Source organism: Trachurus trachurus, assembly GCF_905171665.1.
Source record: "Trachurus trachurus genome assembly, chromosome: 20".
Lineage (NCBI taxonomy): Eukaryota > Metazoa > Chordata > Actinopteri > Carangiformes > Carangidae > Trachurus > Trachurus trachurus.
Genome location: NC_139911.1, coordinates 10081049 through 10101998, shown reverse-complemented (window position 1 = coordinate 10101998; position 20950 = coordinate 10081049). Strand labels below are relative to the sequence as shown.

Below are 20950 nucleotides of genomic sequence, written 5' to 3'. Positions count from 1 at the left end.
AGCGTCTTTAGGAAAAAAAAAAAAAAAAAATAGGGAGATGCAAACATGAAAAATTGACTTTTGTGACATGAGGAAATAAAAATTTGGAAAATCAAAAAAATAGCAACATTTTACATAAAAATAATATTCCCATGATGCTATGAAAAATCCAAAGTTGCCCTAAATATCGAAACAAAAAATAACTTTTTGAAGTGTGTATATATAGAAAACCCCATTGCAAGTCTTAATGCAAATATGAATGCTCATTAGTGGTAAAAATAATGGTTGTGTCTCTGTAAACTCACAATGGAAAAAATAGCATATTTTAATTCTACAAGCCAGAGCAATAGACCAATCATTCAGTAAAAAGTGATAAGGAATTAAATGTACCAGAAAGTTTATTGGGTAGTATTATAAATAAATGATCCTTAAAGGAAAGTTCTCGTGATTTTTCTTTATTATTTGAATGAGAATACACCTCCTGCCTAAACAGCAGACCGAGGCCTAAATAAGGAGGTAGTTACAATGAGTCCAGCTTTCCCCTTTGTCCCATATCCTGAAGACCAAATGTAAAGAAGTGGGTGAAAAACGCTGGCTGAAACCTTATCTGGCAGAGGCCCAGACAGCCCCAAAAGTGTCCTATTATATTTCTCACCCACCCAATTTAAGAAACTTCTCTTGAAGAGGAGAAGAAAGGAAGCTCCTCCACTCAAATCCGCTTCTGACACATCTTGTCTCCTGTCTGCCTTACGCACCCTGCAGCAAAGCAATAGGCTGGTTCTCATCCGTCTGACGTCTGACATATTGGATCCTATAGGTGAGAATATCTGTCGACTTAGGCAAAGGGCAATGGCTCTGACATTCTGATCAATAGCCAACAAGCTGTGGCTTGAGCACATGTAGGTTGCTGCTAGAAACTTGGATAATTTAGTTTCAGCATTTTTGCGATAAGAGGATGAGGATTTTTAATTTTATATACAACTATATACATTTTTACATTTTATCGGTGTGTTAATAGCGCACTGTAGTATAGGTTCTCTATTGTGTGTGTGTGTGTGTTAGTGGCTTTTATCCTGCAGTCCAGCCTGGGTCCCTTGTTCTAAGTCCCTGGTATGAGGGGTCAAAGGTCACCGCTGCTTGTGGCCTGTTCAAATCCCCCTATAGTGTGTAATGTTCTCCACTGACCTGTCAGTTTATAAAGGGAACCAGTGTCCAGATATTAGTTTTCAGCTGATCATTTCAATCAGCTGATCTGTATCTTCAGAAATTTCATTATTCTGACGTTCCAACTCTCAATAACTGCCGAGCTGCATGTGTGTTACAGCTAATTACATCAAATATAAAGAAATAAACAGCAGAATGTGCTTTTTGAAATCGTCATTAATATAGTTTATTCATTAGAAATAGTTCTCGGACACTTTCCTGTAATGTATATGAGTGGAGGTGGGCTTAAGTTAAAGGCTGAAATTATTTCAGAAAAGGCCTTCATAAGTAAACCGTTAATAGATATCAAATTCATTATGTCATTCTTGGGACTGTTTTAAATTTTTATTTTATTTTTTTATTGGAAATGGGAAAATCTAGAACAGACTAAATAATGATAATAAACAATAACAGTATGTAATAGTCCATGGTGTTTGCTGAACTTTTTCAAATTTTACATCAAAGTCAAACTTTAACTCTGAACGCTGGTTTTTAAGATGTGGACCATAAATCACTACAACAAATAGATTTTGTGCTGAATTTCTGGACTTCATTTCTACATTTTCTGTCACATTGAATGACATTTTATATATTTTTTTTTAGATTTGCATAAACCTGTATTTTTATAATTATTATGCTTTTAGTTGTACAAACAAATAACAAATTTGAAGAGACAACCATCTTTACAAATTCACCAGTTTTAGAGGCTGTAAACGCTTTCTTAATTTTTTAGAAATGTATAAATAGTTTCATACGCATCTATAAATGATGTCCTATTCTTAAATGTATGAATAATTCATAGACCTTTAATATGGAGCCCTAGGCTTCATGAAATATAGGCCGCCAGCAGAAAACAGAGGAGAATGGCTTCTTTAGGTTTGAGGAATGAGAGCCCTTCAGATATGTTGGTATGTTGGTAAGTCGCAGGATAACAGGCTGAATGAGCGGAGACTCATGCATGTGGCCTGTTGGCATAAACGCTGGCTCGCTCCACTCCGTCCCACTCTGAAGCACCGGGCTTATGGCTACACACCCCAGGCCCATGCACTGTCATTGAACGGGGCTTGTTGATAACTGATTGAATTGTATGTTAAAAGTTTGCTCGAGTCTCCATGCTCCATTCAACATTAGGCTACATCTGGCTCTCTCCTGTCCGCAGAAAAGCCTTTACAAATGGAGTTGAGCTCCATGACGGAGCAGAAGCCCTCTGGTGCTGGTTTTCCCCTTCCTCCCCCCACGCAGTTCCTCTGGCACGGGAAATCCACGAGAATTCAGCTCTGTGGGCTCCGTGTGTCTTTTCGAAGTGTGTTTTCAAGCGATTTAGGTCAGTTATTAACCCGAGAGTTATTTCAATTTGATTTACACACACAGGCTACAAACGTGAAATTTGAGTCACGTGGACAAAGATATGGGCTAAACTTAGTAAAGTGATTATCATTTTATAAATAAGCATGTTGTTTTTGTTCATCATGCACTCTACAAATCACATAATAATACTGGCATTACTATGATAATTACTATTATTATAAGCCCATTGTTATCAAGGGAACCACAACAGCAATGATAATAAAAAATATATTATTGTGGCAATAAAAATAAAAGGTAAATAACAAATGACAGAACACTTTTTTAAATGAATATATTATCTTTTTTGTTGCAGAGAGTAAATTTCAGCTGCACATTGTCATAAGCAGGAAACACGTGTCCCACAGTTTAACCGTAAAATTACTAAATAATATACATGTATATTTCCAGATTCCTATATATGAGACACTAATACATAATTCATAAGACCTACTTTTCTATTGGGCAACACCATTCAGCGTTTGAATGGGACTTTAAAGAAGGAAAAGTTTGAGCAGCAGCATCGTTGTTCCCCTCTCCTCTCCAGACAGCCCGCCACCCCTCCCTGCTGCCCCGGCTCTATGCAGGAGGATGCCGGGTAAAGACCCAGCTGAAGCAGCGCTGTTTCCCCCGCTGTGTCCCACTTCATGTTAAACCATCGCGGCCACAGTGACAGTAGCTCCAGTAGATTAAAGTATGAGCGAATCAGATCTAATCCATTGATTTATAGCGTTATTAAAATCATTGAGGCTACTTCTGATTAGTGCCTCGTTTTATGTAATGGCATGGGTCATATGAATATTACGAGTCCCTGACCTTTGTACTACTTTCTCAATGCGTGGATATCTAAGAATTTCTGGCATCTTTGATGGTCAGTCATCAGATATTGAAACATGTGAAAGTAACACGCTCATAGTGTGTGAACTGAATCGTTTTGGGGGGTCATTTAGTTGAGGGAGTTAATTTGAATGAAATTAGAGCTGCAAAAACAAATGATAATCTTATCACAGCGAACAGTAAACCGTGGCTCCGCTGCTGTCAGTAGATGCTCCTTGGTGTAACTCTAACTCCGTTTAAGTCTAGTTAAAGTCTGTGCACCTCCACTAATGCTGAAGTGTGAAAGCGCCAGTAGCTCATAACCCGCGTAGGTCAGAATATTAATACCGGATTCAGAGAGAAGAGGACGTTTTATTGTGACTGGAGTCCACACGGTTTCTCAGATCTAACTTGTATAAAATCATGTTAAAGGGAGGGAAAAGCACGTGGGCCACACAGAGTATATATAGCCTAGTCTGCTCAGCTCAGTTCAGCTCAGCACATGGAGGAGCCATCACATTACACCAAGTTTTGTCGGTGGGAAAAGTTTGGTTTACACTTTAAACAGAAGCTGCGCTCTCCGCGGAGGTCACGGGGCCTGGTATTCCACTTCAATAGATGAGCGAGCTTTTATTTTGAAGTCGACTACAATAAGTGGAGATATAATTTCCTCACTTTCTAGTGTGCAACACAGTGGGAGCTCACATAATTATTGAGTTTATAGTACATGCGCTGGATTAGTTGCAGACGGACTGGGTGTGTAGTGTGTTGTGTCCAGAATGATAATTTATAAGCTGTTCAGTTTGTAATGCAAATTTCGCTCTGTGTGCCTCATAAAGTGTCAGTTATAATTTACCAAAATGTTGTTTATAATATATATTATTTAATAATTATTCTGGTTTTAACGTTGTTTTCCCACCACAATTATGGGATTTTTTTATTATTATTATTTTTGCAGTATTTCAACATTATTTTTAATTTTAGTTCACATTCAGAAGGGATCAGAAAGTCATCAACAGCTTCACTGTAAAGGCTACATGTTGCACGTTACGAGGTTACCAAACTAATGCAGAAAAAAAAATTAAATAAATAAATAGCAATGAAAAACTTTGTACTTTCAACCTGACAGTTTCGCCCTTGTGCAGTTTAATCTCAGGCTCGAGCAGCAGCTCCGTTTTTTATCATGCAGACAGAGCCTTTTGAGGGGCTCTGCTCCCCCAGACCCCCAGACCCTCCTGTTTCCACACAACCACCGGTCACAACCAGAGAGAGAGAACTGCAAGGGAAAAAAAGGCTGGGGCTAAGAAGTTGTTGATGCATTTAATGCTGCATAACACACACAAATCTTTTACAAATTCTCCCCTAATAGCTCCCAAACCGTCAAGAGATTGGTTTTGTTTATTCATATCTCACATCAAAATATTATGAGCTCGCGAGTGACCTCGTGTGAAGTGGCCAGTGCAGGCGAATACTTTACAGTTGAAGGATTCAACATAAAAACGTCCTGACAGCTTTCACCGGCCTCCATGTATTTAATTGTCTCAAAGATCAATGCAAAGTGCTGACCCTAACGCGGCATGTGTCCGTCAGCATTAGCCACAACTTCGTCTCCAATCGTGCAGCGAGCGACAAATGTCGTTTGACTGCAACAAGCCAGCTCTTTAGGAAACTTTATTTATTTATTTTCAGTAAAAACCGACTTGTGTTGAGGACTGTTTTGTTCCCCTTTTTCACGTATTCTTTCTATTGTTATTCTATAGAAGTTACAGTCTACTGGTTCCCAATCCGCACTGGAATTTAACCCTGAAACGCCAGCAGCAGTATAATGGCTTGTCCCTGCTCCCAGTACGCGGCCCCTTCAGGCTCCTGCAGCAGCAGCAGCAGCAGCAGCAGCAGCCGAGCCGGGGCCAGACAGCCCTGCCAGCCCCGGCTCCCCTTATCAACCTCGGGGCTTGGGCCTGGGCGATACACCGCAGTCTCATTAATCAGGGAAACATCAAGTCAAACGTGGCAGATTGAGCGAAGGGCAAGTCTGGTCAAAGCTTCTCGGAGAAGTTGCTCGGTTCTGACCTGCACTCTCTATCCTGACAGGCGAGGAGCCTTTGGGCGAGTTGTGGTGCGCACCTCTGATGTGGCTGTGGAGTGTTAGTTTATTTTAATGTGTTTTATCCTCCTATGCCAGCAGTGCACTGTGGGTTATGTAGGCCACTCCTGTAATTTTGCTTTTATTCTTATCTCGTTGTTTATCGAGGGGAATAATGATGCTTTATTCGACAAGTTGGCCCCAATCTCTGCGCGCACACACACACTTAAACACACAGTTACACACATTCTGCTTCCTGTGCTGTGGATACATGCAGGCAGCAGTGCTGTTTGTTTTACGAGTTGCTCAAAGGTTCTGTGTCCCTGCGGGAGCGTTGTTTAGTCCAGCTTATTGAGGTTTCTCTCTGCTCCAAGTATAAAACCCGAGTGAGTTCGCACCACCTCATGCGCAGTGGTTGGAAATGCTGCATGCGTAAATGTCTGCGGTTTGCCTCTTGTTATTATTGCAGGCTCCGCAGGCCTACCACTTCTTCCGTCACACACACACATACCAGGGTAGGGAATCCCTCTCTACTGTAACAGTCTGACCAAACTGAAGATCTGATATTTACCACCAGTCATCATTAGCTCTATTGTTAGTTTAGACTGCCCACAGTGTGGATAAGCACCACTGTAAATCCATTCAAAGACTTTCTTTTCAAATCTGAGGATTCTTTGCCTCAGGACAAAATAAAATCTATTTATTTCACTGAAGGTCTAATTTTCTCTAAATGCTTTTAAATATTGATGAAAATTAATTGTACAGAGTAAATTGAAGGGCTGAGGACATTTTATAACAAACTTGTGTATGACATTTTAAAGATGAAAAGCAGCTGTGTCCCCAAAATGAAAGACAATAAAAGAGAAAAAGGAAACCTCATAAGGAAAGTTTAAAATGACTTAATTTCTTTGTTTTCAAAACTCTGTCCTAACGCAAACCCCAGACCAGTTTCCCCACCATTAAATCAGATTAACAACAAATGATCGTCCAATTCAAAAAGAAAGAGAAAAGAATCTGACAATGACACTCAGTCGCGTTTAATGAATGCTTCATAATTAAAAAAAAGAAAAGAAAGGGAAAGTGCTTCAGAAATCCACCGTTCAAGTTTCCATTTCGAGTGCAGCTGTACTATATATATATTCACAACAACAAAAATCAATATACAAGAAACCCCAGAAAATTCACAAAAATAAATATTCAGTCTCATATAAACAACCAGTGACTTCAAATTCCATGTCAAAAACCTGACCTCAAGTATTGTATCAAAACAGCGAAGTAAATGAGTGAATGAGGAGGGCAGGGCAGTGGGGAAGAGAAGGAGGAGGAGGAGGTGGTGGAGGGAGGGGTGTGTGTGTGTGTGTGAGGGGTGGTGGTGGTGGGGGGTGTGCACGCAGTCTCTAGCTGCTGCTGCTGCACGATGCAATTGTTTACATTGATAGCGTCACTGTCAGAGAGCTATTTGTCTTAATGGTGGAAAGGCCCTCCCAACAGGCCATTACCACCATCCCCGTCCCTCAGCCGCGCATTGTGAGCGCTGCGTGAGAATAGGCTGGTGCGTCAGGGGGGCAAAACCTCGCACAGCTTTGGGCACAGGCTATTCCTCTTCTTCCTATGCCGTGCAGCCTATGCTTTTGACATGCGGATTAAAGGTTGAAAGCTTCGCTCTTGCAACACAGCGACCCCCTCCCCTCTCTCAACCCTGTGCAACCCCCTCCATTTTTTTTTTTTTTTTAAACTGCTAGCCTGCTCATACACCAGCTTGTGTCATAGCTTCAGAAAATAGCCGGTGAACAGGCTGAGAATATATAAGTTCAAGTTTGAATTGTTGCTCCAGCCTCATGGAATAAGGCCCATGGTGAGTTTGGGGCTTCATGGCTGCAGAGTGGTGCTTTAATAACATGGCTAAACATCTACCATATGTATCCACACTGATTTAACCAGAGCTTTTTTTTTGTACATTTTCCTCTTTTTTTCACCCATTAAATAGTTCCTACAATCCTCTGAATGAATGCACCCTTTGCTGTGCTTGTGAGGAGGCTGACATCATTCACGGGCTTTGGGTTTGTTGTGATCTGGCTCGCCATAAGCTGGGCCTCTCTTTGTCGCCGACAGAAAAGCCTGCCAATTAGCAGAGCGCGTCCTGCACTGCCATTAAAAACATCTACACATTTCCTTAAAATCCCTAACATGTAGCTGCAGCTTCCACCGCTTGATTTACTTCGTCTTTCATGTACACGATGAAGTCGTGGAGGAGCTACAGCTAAATGTATTAAATCTACCTGGGGTACATTCACTGAGCGGCCATATTCAAAAGGCTACATTAATGCAAAGTGAGATGGGGACCTATTGACAAAAGGAAAGCAATATTTCAAAAAAAGAAAAGAAGAAAAAAAAAGGAAACTATATTTTGGGTGTTTTCAGCCAATAATTGGAAATAAATGACGTTTTTCCAGCTCAGATCAAAACAATTGACTCCAACCAAAAAAAAAAAGGGGGGGGGGGGGGAGAGAGGACACCACTGGCTTCATGGTAATAAGCATATTATTAAATAATAGGAAATCAGGAAAACATCCTATATGTTTGGGTGAATCCTTAATACAGCACATATCAAAGAGCAGGAAAACCAGGCAGTTTGGCCTTTTTTTTCTCTATACATCCAAATTCAACTGTCTCATCGTAAGTCTTTTTTTTTTTTTAATTTCCTATCAGCATCCATCTGACATCATTTCACAGGCTCGTCAGAAAAACCCTAAAGCTGAAACAAGACCCCCAACAGTATCAAAAGTGCAATGCATTTAAGCCTATCACTTGTGCTTTGTCGCATTGTTTCTGAGTAGCCAGTGTAGCTAGAAGGTGTTTTCACGCTGTTTTGGTGCTGCCCCCCCCCCACCCCCCAACCCACACCCACCCCCCCAACGGTGACTCCTGATTCACATCCCACTGGCAGCCATATCTTGGACATTGTCAATATGTCTGTGTTTTGCATTTTCCTGACTTCACCTTCGTGCTCTGAACGCAAACACAGACCCCAGTCCTCTGGCATAAAATATGATGTGCAGAGGGAAATCGGTGGCCACGTGGACCTGAAGGTACACGAGTCGAGTCTGTCGTGGGACCTAACGTGCTATGAAGGACTGAGCCTTATTCTTTTTTTTTTTCGTCTTTTTTTTTTGATTGTCTGTACATAAGGCCTGTGTTGTGTCTGGGCCTGCGTCTGTGCACAATCACACACATTTGCAAACCAGGAAATACTCCGCAGAAGGAAAAACAAGACTGAAAACCAGATCACAAGCACTCTAAAAAAAGAAACCCACAACCACCAGGAATAAATTCCTGTCAAATCTAATAAAGGCTTCACTGTGAGCATGTATAGATAGACATTAATAAACGCATTTTAATCATTCTGAACACTTGGACACGTGGGCCAGTAGTGGCCAAGCAGTCATGAAAGAAAACACAGCTTTGATAGGCTATATAAAATGTAACCCACCAAGAAGTGGCACAGATTGGGAAACCCTGACTCTTTTTGTTTTGTTTTGGGTTTTACCAAGTCAAACTTCCTCTCGGCTCCAGTTTAGATTAAGAGTAGCCTCATCCCAAGGAATGCTGCGATTTCTTCTTCTTCTTCTCCTTCGTTTTTTAACCCCTTTCCTCTGTCAGACAAAAGCACAAACCACTGAAACCGTGGCACCATATACAATCCAACAGGTCGAGCATAGAAAAGCGAGGAAGAAACAGTCGAGTTGAGAAAAGAAAAAGAAAAAAAAAATCAAGTAAACACATGGATGAGAACCTAACATATTGCTTAGGACTGATAGCTTATTTTTAAACAGAATTTTTTTTTTTTAAGCGTAAATCCACGAGCGGTGTCTCACAGTCCTGTGGGCGTTTTCTGAGGCTCCAAAAGGGGGGATCAGGATCTGGATGTGGATCTTGTAGGTTTCCCTCGATCAAACTTCAAAACAAGGCGGAATGTAAATCCATTCACAGAAAAAAAAAAAGAAAAAAAGAAAAAAAAACGTGGGGGGCGAAAACAAAATAGTAACACACCGGTAAAGTTTGGAGCAATTTTGGTGGACTTCACGTTAAGACTCTGGCTACAATAATGTTGGGAGATGGACACCGTGGGGGCTTTTGTTGTTCTGTTCAGTATTTCCTAGTTTTCTGAGCGTGTGGGGGAGGGAGAATCTGGCCGCCTGGCTGCCACCTCCACACGGGGTGGGACGGAGGGGGAGGCCCGGGGCCCCTCAGTGAGTTCAGGGAGTAAGCGGGGCACAAATCCCCGTCGCTGCCAACAACCAGCGACGGCGGCGACGGGAAATTTGCCATCAGGCTGAAAGGCATTTTTGCAGGCGATAGGACTACAGAGCTGCTGCTGGCGCTGCTGCGTTTGCGTCTGCTGCTCGGTAAATCCTCCGTGGATGTCTCCTCGCTGCCCACGGGGCGAGAAGAAGAAGATGATGATGATGAAGAAGAAGAAGAGCAGGAGGAGGATGATGATGATGAGGAGGAGGAGGAGGAAGAAGACGAAGAGGAGCAGGAAGATGCAGCCTTGTTGACCCTGGGCACGTTTTGTTTTGTTTGGATCCTGGAAACTCGGGGTTTCTTGCTCCCCAGCGCCGGTGCCCGACAGTTTCTGTTCCTGTGCTCCCCCTCCTCGGTGCACGGGGCGTGGGTGTCCTGGCTGCTCCTGCATTCCTGGGGAATACACGGGGACCTGGGGGCCACATCAGGGCTCCTCTCTGTGGCTTTAATCCCGCTGTTGAAAAACTCTCCTTGTTTGATAGCTCCACTGGGATACTGGCTGCTGCTTTCTGCCTTATCCCCTTTACACTTGACTACAGTGGCCTGGTTCTGGTATTCATACTCATCACAGCTTTCCTCCACTTTAACTTTCACATTGTGGAGGTTGAAGGGGGGCGTCCTGGCTGTCCTGCCGCTGTCCGAGTAGGGAGCGGCGGTCACACAGGGCTCCTCCGCCTCGGTCTTTATTTTTTTCAGGGGGCTGGGCAGTTGTTTGTGGCTGGTGGCTTTCCCCTCTCTTTTCTCAGTACATTTCAGGAGCTTGGCGTCTTTGTCCTGGTCACAGTGTGCACTCAGTCCCGGGGGGCATTTGGTGGGATACCCCGATGCCCTGCGTGTAGACTGAAAGGCCTTACACCGGTTGAGTCCCGGTGAATAAGAGCTCAGCTCCAGCGGGTCAGTCCTGCTTGGATCAGCGTCAGCTGCCTTCTCCCCTTTGGACTCGGTGAAAAAGCTTTCCCCCACAACGACTGAGTTAAATTTTGGTGGCTGTAAAGGTCCCAAGTCCTTCCTGGTTTCACTACAAATAAATTCACATTTTTGCCGTTTCTCATGCCTGCTGTCCCCTGTGTGTGGAGGGGCCACCTGGCACAGTGTCCTGTATTGTTTCTCGTGTTGTGGCTGGTTGTTGTAGTGAAACGTGGGCTGCAGGACCAAAGGTGCTTTACTAGTGCTGAGGTTCTTGGCGAGAGAACCCACACGGGCCCGTCTGAACCGGATGCTCTGGACCGAAACCCGGCTCGAGACCGAGCTGGAGTCGGACTGAGAAGAGCTCTCTTCCTCCTCCGAGCTGACCTCTGAACTCTCCGACTGAGTGTCATCTTCGTCCTCGCCCTCGCCCTCCTCTTCCTCCTCGGAGCTCCCGGAGTTGCTGCTGGTGGAGAAACCGGACCCAAAGTCCGAGTCGGGGTACACCCGGTCCGAGTAGGTGCTGGACTCGGTGTCGCTGCTGTAACTCTCCGGGAGAGTGGGTTCGTGGTGGTGGTGATGATGGTGGTGGTGGTGCTGGTGGTGGTGATGGTGGTGAGGTCTGGGGTCAAGATAGAAATCTGGACCGAGGCTGAATGCGCCGTAAGAGGTCCCGTGACTGCCGGATGATTTGGGTTGCACCAGCAGCACCGGTGGTGCGTGGTGGTGCGCGTGTCTGCTCCTGCTCCACGAGTGCCTCGCGCTGTCCCTGCTGCCGCCGCCCCCCTCGCGCCTCCTCTTCCTTTTGTGAAGTAGGTCGCCGGCTGAGCGAGAGAGCCTGGACTGAGCAGCTATGGCGGACTGAAGCACCACCGGCTGCCGGCTCACCGCGCTCCGGAAAATCGAGTGCCTTTGGCTCAAAGTAACGCGGTTCCCTGTTATTTTAGCTGTTTCATAGTTTTTAAAGTGTTTGTGACTGGACTTAGTCGCCGACCGGTACTCTCGTCCATTGGATTTGTGGTAAAATTGAGGTAGTTTGGAGTCGGTAAGGCAAGGAGTCAGCTCTCTGCGCCTGCCCGTTTTGTTGTGAAGTGTCAGAGTCTCCGGGACACCGTGCAAACTAAACCAAACTTTTTCCTTCCACAGCTCGGCGTCGGCACGGAGGAGCCCCGAGGACGCGTCAACATCCCCGGGGGAACACACCGCTTTCGCTTTCCTTTTGTTGGACTTCAACACCCGCTCAGTCTTGCAGGAGAAATACAGAGCCTCCACGTCCTCCCGCGATATGAGAGTGCATTTAGCGGCGTGGAAAGCTATAGAGTTTATTGCTTTGAGCTTCCGCAGCTCCTCCAGGTCGCAGTGGTGCTTCTTTACTTTCAGGTGGTCCATGCGCTTGTGCACCGTGGTCCGAGGGATGTTCTTGAGCAGGTCGGTGAAGACCTGAGACAAAGCAAACATTTGCTTGCCTTTGATGAGCAGGTATCCCAACCTCACTCCTTGCATTTCCTCAAAACCACACTCCAGGTCTCCCATCTTTTATATATCCGCTCCAATGTATTAATCCATGTAGTCACTCTCAGTATAGGCTGTTATGGATTTAACCACTAAATGGCATGGGGTCGCGAGCTCAAGACATCCTGCTCATACCTTTAATCCATCCACACTGCTGATGCTGCTGCTGCGTCATGAAAATGTAAACTTTGACATGCGGAGTTAAATGGAGCTGCCGGTGCCTAATAGGTTGAATGAGCCGACAGCATCCACTCGTCGCCTCTTGCCCCGGTCCGGCATGGTGGAGGAATGCGACGGATGCGTCCACCAAGCCGGGGCTGCTGCTACCTGCCTCTGCCGGCTCCACTCCCCTCTGGACGGCAGCAGGACGAGGGGTAGGTGTACACCACTGCTTCAGCCAGAGGAATAAAACAGGGAGAAGAGAGAGAGAGAGAGAGAGAGAGAGGGAGAGAGAGAGGGGGGAGGGAGGGAGGGAGAGGGAGTTGTGAGCGTGGAGGGGAGGGGAGGGAGAAAGAGAGAGAGAGAGAGGGAGAGTCAGAGACAGAGAGAAACAGAATAAGAGCTAAAATGCAGCTGCTATTCTGGCTGCTGGTTGAGCCACAAATAAAATGACAGAGAGGGGAGGTGCGCCAGTCTGGAGACACCTTCATCAATTAATGCCCTCAGAGTCGACGCCCATTGGACGCCGCTGACAGGTGATGCAATAAAAATGGATATTCAGCTCCCCCCCTCCCCAACCCACCCAGTAACCATTACAATAGTTTTACAATTGAGCCCACAGTCTGTGCTGTTTGAGTAAATAATGCAGTTATGACAAGTTCATATTTCAGTAGCCGCATAAAGAGCTGATAAAAATTCACCTCGGCTCATGGTTGCTGCTACAAGCGGAGTAGGTAACCTGAGCCCGAGAAGTATCACGATAAGACTGGAATGTATTTTTTGCTGTTTCCCCCCTCGGTCCACATCAAAATGCATGCGGTGGGGCTTCTATATGCAATCGATTGTGTGCTGGTAAAATTACCCCACTCTCCGGGTATTTTAGACGGGTCCATGGTGTGTGTGTGCGTGTGTGTGTGAGTGAAGTCAGCGCAGCTTAAACAAAGACATTTTGCTTTTTACACTTGGAGAGCTGCTTTTCCACGTTCAGGCTGCTGCCCTGACCAAAAGGCTCAACTCATCTGCTTTTGTTGGCTTTGGCTTTTCCTCCATATGAATTTTTCCTCGTTGGTTGCATATAGACTGACCTACTTATACATTATTTGCTCAGACCATGCATGCATGCTTTTATTCATAGGTCTGGCCACACCGTAATGAATTAATCCTCTTTCCCAATGTTTTTTATAGCCTACCTTTTCCCTTTACACCAGATTGTGTGTGCGTGCGCAAAATCATTTCAAATATGTTGTACTGCAGAGTGTAACCATGTGCATATGTTTATACGCATGCAGTCGTTAATACTTGTAGGTTAAATTAAAACAAATACAAATACCGAAACTCGAACGCATTGAAGTTAATGTGAATTTAGCAGAGTCATACCAAACCAGTGAATCCCTGTTAAACTGTAGCCTGCTTCTCACCCCGGTAAAACAACGTGAATAGTGATTGGGCTGGAAGCTGAAAGTGCAGAGTCAGGGTTGCTTTTCCCATAAGAATTTCTAGACGGCGTAGGTTAAAGCCAGAACAGCTTGAATCACCCAGTCAAGGTCTAGGCTACCGTTAAAAAAGGTAATTTTAAAAGGACATTTTGGATGCAACAATTGTAAATATTCTAGCATTTGTACATGCATAAATTATTACTGTAAATTTTGCTTTTTATAAATAGTGGGAGCAGGAATCTGGGCTATTGTGGGATTACTGAACACAACGCAGTCACATTAATGGCGATTTAATTTTGAGGAATTCTTTTTTGTGTCTGGTGTCACGTACAATATCCTGTAAACGTTCACATGCACGTGCGTATGCCATGTGCGCGCACGCACACACACACACACACACACACACACACACACACACACACACACACACACACACACACACACACACAGGCATATGTAGAATCTCAAGGTAGACAGCACGCAGGCACGCACGCACACAAACACTCACGCGCATGCAATGAAAGACCCGCAGCAATCTGAACGCACGTGCACACCTCATTAACGCACACACACAGTTGCGCATAGGCTGCATCGGAAGCAGAGGAAACGTGGGCTGAGGCCACCACCCACAACGCTAACCAAATAATGTGACTGTGCAGTATAATATATAGGCTAATTGTTTGAATTAGCAGTAGGCCTACAGGAGGCTGTTTTGACTGGTTATTGTGTTTGGCCCCTGAGCCATTTTTTTTTCAACAGCGTTATGTTCCGTCTTTGTTATCTATAAAACACGTGAATCCCCTGTGGCCTGTTCTTCACGGGCAGTGCTGAGTGTTGAGCGCGATTGAGCCATACTCAAGACTGGGCATGTTCATCTCCACAACTTTAGGCCTGTTTACTTATTTACAGACCGCCCAGTGAACGTTTAATACCATCGGTGTTACCTCGGCGTTACACCAACCAACGTGCTGATATAGGTAATACATATTTACGCATAGTGTGTGTGCGCGCACTACTATAAAGAAACGTTTCTATTTTTAATACCTTCCAATTACAGTGACTGTGCGTAAAAGTCCCTTAGCGATAATTAAAAGTTATAATTACAGCAGACTACCTGTAGTGTCAATCATTAAATCACCTTCTAGCTATGAAAAAGCATGAAAAGCCACTGCACATGTTGCTTATGGATGCAGTTGAAACAGGCCATGAGGGATCACTGTGTCTATGTGTGTGCGTGCGCGTAAGGCTGCCCAGTTATCTCCAGTGTAAGCCCCAGTGTGCACCTCTCATCTGAGCTTCTCGTCGCTTTGAATACAACTAGAACCTGCACGTCAACTTTCTTATCGCTGTGTTTGCTGCTAAAAGTGGCTTTTCACGTGTCTGATTGTGTATGACAGCGTTGATACGTGGAGCATGTGGAGCTTCATGGATGCAACAGAGTGGAGTGAGGGGAGGGGCCGCTCGCTGAGGTCCTGTTCCTCGGGGGAATAACTCTGTGCCCAGCTTGGGAGATGCAGGGAGGAACAGACAGCCAAGGCTTGTTTCGTCCTGAACACTGCGTGTCTCTCTCTCCCTTCGGGAATCCTGGTTTCTATTCTCTTTGACACAATACGTGCTTATTGCCTTTCTGCCCTCATCACATAAAATACAGCCATGGGTTCTGTAAACAGTGTTACCCGCTAACCACTTCTATGACCTAAATAAGTCCACATCTTCACTGACCAGCATGTGCACTTTGCGTAGAATACATTTGTCCTATAACATAATTAGTTTACATAATACACCACAAAATAACGAGATTACACATAAATTATAGATTCATATTTGACATTATCCAATCCATTCCACTTTATTTATATAGCACATTTTCAAAACATAAAAGTTTACCAAGGTGCTGCACATTGATTTACATAAAAGACATAGAATAACATTTACACGGTGACTGAAAAAAAAAAATCCATAGAGAAGTTTTATCTAACAGGTTCCAGCGCTGTTGAAAAGGAGCAAACAGGCTTTCACCTTAAAACACTTGACACAAATAGGAATTACACGCACGATTAATTCAATAATAAATTGGATCGTGCAGCAGCAGCCTGTAAATAGCACGTGTCATATCATTTTTATTTGACCTATATATTTGCTTTATCTAAAACACGGCGATAATTAAAACTGCTTGTTTTAGAGAAAGTCAGGAAACATGAAAGGAAAATGGTTGTGACCGCCACGTGTCAAGTGGGAAATCATCTTCCATTTAAGTTTCTCACACTGGTCCTATAGACACGAGGATGCCCCATGCTGACTCTATTATTGTTGTTATTTTTAATTCAAGCTCTAATTGTGTTTTTCGGTTTGAATTGTGGACTATAAAATAACAAATGACGATATGTCCATGAAACCATCTCTAAATAAAAAATAACTTTATGTAGGCTATATAGGCTGCATATATACACGCTATTTGATTATCTCCAATTAAGATCAGGGACTCTTTGTTATGCAGATTGTGGATACACCAGATGCCACAGGGCACTTATTCCCCCCTCTCTCTCCTGCGCCCGTGGATGTCGACCGGGACCGGAGGGGAGGAGACGAGACCCAGCGACCGAGGGAGAGACCTCGAGCACGGGGAAGGTTTCCTTGCAGCAGCCCGCTGTGTGCTGGTGGTGCAGGGGGAAAAGCCCCAGACGATCAAATGTTGAGGCTTATTCCTGATGGTGGACACCATCCCGCTCTGAGCTGCAGGGCTGGTTTGTTGCATGGCTGGAGTTTCAGTGCAGGGTGCTCACTTTAATCTGAAGGACAGGCCTGTATTTTTAGGACATGCTTCTTGGAAGTCAGTGACTATTGTAATTTACATCCACGAAGCAATCATCCCTAATGCAGCCCACACAGAGAGAACAGAAAAAAAGTGGAACATAAATAATAAATAAAGAAAAGTTTATTTAGCAGCCTATGGCGCCTTGTAGCGACTTCTCACTGCTGTTGAAGGTTTTACCTACTTTTTACAAATTATTTTCCACTACTTCACTGTGGAAGACCGAGGCTTAATGGGGGAGATGGACGGATTACGGTAAGGGCACACACACACTGGCAGGACTAATGAACACACGTGACCAGTGCTGAACAGCTTTGCGCAGTGTAACCAACATTTTAGCAGAAGATAAATTGTTAGAAAACTCAACAACCGACTAAGACAAACAATTTTAATTCCTCAATCGCCATTTATGCGATTTATGAAAGGACAGTTTATTTCAATTGTATAGGAAGCTGGCTCCATACAATAGCGTTATGGAAACCAGTTTCTTGTAGAGGTTTGTGGAACTGGTTCAATCTGGTGAATTTCATACATTTGTATAAGTTGGCTGGCCATAAAAAAAAGTATCTCTTGGTATAGGCAATCTTCCAAACTCTTCCAGTTTTCTAACACTCATCAGACAAAAACTCGGCTATTTTTTCCCCTGCAGCCCCCAAGTCATTTGTTTTGCATTGAGTTTTATGGAGACACTTGGTCAAGGAGGCGCAGGCACTTGTAAGAGCATAGACTTTTTATGACACAAACCCACTGCCCCATGCCAAAACAATGAATTCCTCTCCACCCCCCACCACCCCGGGAGAATGTGATTTTACATGCAATCCGAGCCTGAAGTGTGTGCTGGACAGTGGTGGGGGAAGGGCTCTCTTCACCTTTCACCCCGCCGTGTTGGGACTGTTTGTATTTTTTCCTGCGCCTCTGTGCTACTCGCAGCCCAGAGAGGAGACCCCGGGTAAACACCGATGGGTCTGAATCCACAGTGTAACCGGCAAAAGGAAACACATCTATACGGCTCGGGAGCCTTGAGTTCATTTAGCGCGTTCAGGTCATTTTCAGCGTGTTCAACTCTCCGACATTTCACCCTCTCCCACACAGGCGGAGCAGGCTTTAGGCTGAATCAATAGGACATGAAAAAAATCTAAAATGATCACTGATGGCCAATCGCTATTCAAACAATTAGCTGATTGGTGTCTGTCCTATTATCCTGAACACATCATGTAGTCATTTAACAGAGAAATCACAAGACACAGATGGGAAAGTACATGGTCTGTCACAACCATTACAACCCTTCAACATGTATTGACTGCAATAAACCCTGAGAAAGACATGCAGAATGTCAATACAATAGAGATTTAAAAAATATACAATTTTAAATAGTAAAATATCTGAATGAATAAAATGGTCTATGACACCTTTATTGGAGTTACTGCATGTTGAAAAAAACTGTCAAACTTCCAGTATAAGATTTATCCCTGCAACAGGGGCATGAAGTGACTGTGGGTTAATTTAAATGTAAATTCTTATGTATTTCAAGAAAAGAACAGGTTGTGCCAGTGTTTGCTCCAAGCCTCATGCTTTGTCTGTGAAACACTGTTTTCATTGTTTCAACTTAACTGGGCTTAAAGAATAATGGCTGGGCTAAATTTATATGCTATAGGCTGGACTGTGTAAGAACTGATCAAACATGTCAACTTAACACATCAACTTAACATAAACAGTAGTCGACTGTTTATTTTGTTTTGTAAGGTCTACAGACGCTAGAGAGTTTACATTCTACCTGACACCTTTGAAAAACACCCATTACTCATTAATAAATTGATTTGAAAACAAGCATATGGGATCTATTTGGGAATACAACTGATTCAAAATACAAGACCTTTACTTACCTGTCAGCAATCATTTGTTGAGGCTTATGAGCTCAGTCTGTGAAAACATTCCTCTCAGACTGCTGTAGTTCCTCCTGCAACACACACACACATGCATTCACACTCACACAACACACCTACACTTACACATATTTGGGATGTATAAGGGGAAAAAAATACAAATTTTACTAGAGCGATGGGTGTATTATGCATTCTTTGCCCCTGGTTTTTTTGTTAATTTATAAATGTCAACAAAACAAATACACTCAAGTAGAGATGGAGTTGGTAACTCAATCTGTGGAACAACACCAACCAAAAACATATGACCACAGGCGCAAGTCCTTGTGTGTGCAGTGTCTTTAAAATAAGGTCAAGATGCATCCCACATACGAGTTTGAGTCTGTGTGGGTTGTGTTGTCTTTTAGTCTCTGTGTTTTACACGTTCCTCATCCTGCACATGAGACTACAAAACTTCCCCAGTCTACACAAACACGCCCAGAACTCAGTCGTGAGGGTCCTCTGACTTTTTAAAGCTGCACCTTTAAAATGTAGAGCAAGGAAGACATGAACATGAGAGCACTTCACTGAAAAAGGCATTGTAGTTCTAGGCAAATTAGAGCTTGTATTTTATACAGCAAAATTCTTACACATTGTTAAAATTAATGAAATGGGAATCGACCACGATGAAATATGTATTTCAAGGATGTTGCTTCAATCTTTTGTTTATTTCTGCTCCTTTGCCCAAGACCAGATTCACCACTGTACATCACCAAAGCTGATAGCAGTCATAGGCAACCTACTGTGCAGAACACAGGCAAAATATTTGAAAACCCTGACAGAATCAGTAGCTCCAGACAAACACCCAGCATGCCATTTGCATCTTGCAAAAAATAGTGTATGTTTATCCAGCAGGTTATTTCTCTGTCAATACAGATCTTTAATGTGGCAAAAGATTTCTCTCCAACACTATGGGAGAAACATGGCTGCACCAGCTTTAGAGACTCTGATCCAAACACCAACTTCATAGACGTACAGTGTATATATAGGCAACCAAGCTCTAATTGCAAGACTGGACAACCTGGTTATAATCACAGAATATACCTTAAATTACACCTAGGTGCAGGAGGCCACCAGTAGTCAATGGGAGTAGACGGTGTTGCTGCAATTTTCCAGCCTATCTCAGAGAAAGCTCTTCTCTGACAACCTGAGGAACATTATACATTATTCGTACAGACCTTGACTTAATCAAGTGCAAGTTGTAAAAATAATTTGCCATTTTCAGTGTTTCAGTAGCTATATGGGCCCCTCCACAACCGCTGTCCCCTCCTTCGCCTCCCTTTGTTCTCTCCAGCTCTAATAGGTTTTTCCTTTTCCCCAGCTCCCCATCCCCCCCACGTCCCCTTTTAGTGCAGTGCCCAGTGTCGACTGGAGCATTTGAGCAATTTGAAATTAAAGCAAACAATGGGCAGGCACTCCCAGGGACCTCTCGCTCACCATATTACACGGAGGACGCTCGTGTGCTCTTGCGCATTATTGGCAAGTCATTACGTTTCTCTGGAAACCGAGAGCGGGAGCTCGCTCAGAGGAATCGGTGATGCAAGCAGCAGCTGAGTGCTTGGAATAGCGTGTGTGTGTGTGTGTTCTGGAGCATCCTTGGCAACAGCATGGGGATGCTGTCAAAACAAAAGTGTATATTGACAGGTCTGATATTCACCCTGATATAGGCTTCCCAAAGCCCTTTTAATATTTTTTTTTTTAGAGATAAAGATATTAATTCTTACAGAGAATATCTAGCCACTAGCTGCACGCTCAGAAGCCACATGCATGTTGTTCTGTCATTTTAAAGTACTGAAGTGAAATGTTAGAAATTTGGTTTTACAGGTTTTAGCAGCCCCAGCTGTAAATTACAATTCAAAATTTAAAAACCACAAATAATATATTTTCAAGCTGCATCTGAAATTTAAATAGCTACAACAATGCAGCCTGCTGTGATGAGCAATAAAACACAAATGATTTTAATCTTTTGTCATTGTGATGAATGAATGTATTGAAATGCACTAACCTATAAAAATATCTACTCACCTGATGTTTTAAGGATGCATGAGTGGAAGTGTAAAAGTAACCTATATGACATCTGAAAAACCATTCTGCATTACAGCTTGAAAATTGTTTGGCCACTAGCACTGTTACAAATATGCAGTCTGTAGCTAATTGCTTCTTTAGAGGGGGAGGTAGCCTAACTTTAAAATGTAGTAACTGTCCATAAATGACAGTAACAACGTATAGGCCTACATTTGTGTGTATAATCTGTTTGAACTATATGAAACAAAAAGAAATGTGTGTAAATTTGAACACATGGTTTAACTAGTGCTGCAGTTTAAGATTATTGTCATTTTTGGGTATTCAGTCATTTACTTTCTTGTTATGTATAGCCTACAGACTAATACAGTCTACAGCAAGTGTTCAAATAATAATAGGCTACATTTCCCAGTAGCCTTCCCAAGTTAATATAGGCTATTTCACATTTTGTTTT

General features: G+C 43.5%; 2 protein-coding genes across 2 annotated transcripts in view; one reads left to right on the top strand and one right to left on the bottom strand.

Moving 5' to 3' along the window:
- The window catches only part of mllt10 (MLLT10 histone lysine methyltransferase DOT1L cofactor), a 78033-nt gene that overhangs the window by 12189 nt on the left and 44894 nt on the right, over window positions 1–20950 (top strand). The gene's annotated exons all lie outside the window — the stretch shown is intronic.
- On the bottom strand, window positions 9572–12169 carry skida1 (SKI/DACH domain containing 1; the record flags this gene model as incomplete). Its single annotated transcript, XM_083995603.1, has 1 exon — window positions 9572–12169. The coding sequence occupies one exon, from the start codon at window positions 12167–12169 to the stop codon at window positions 9572–9574; it is 2598 nt and encodes an 865-aa protein (XP_083851729.1).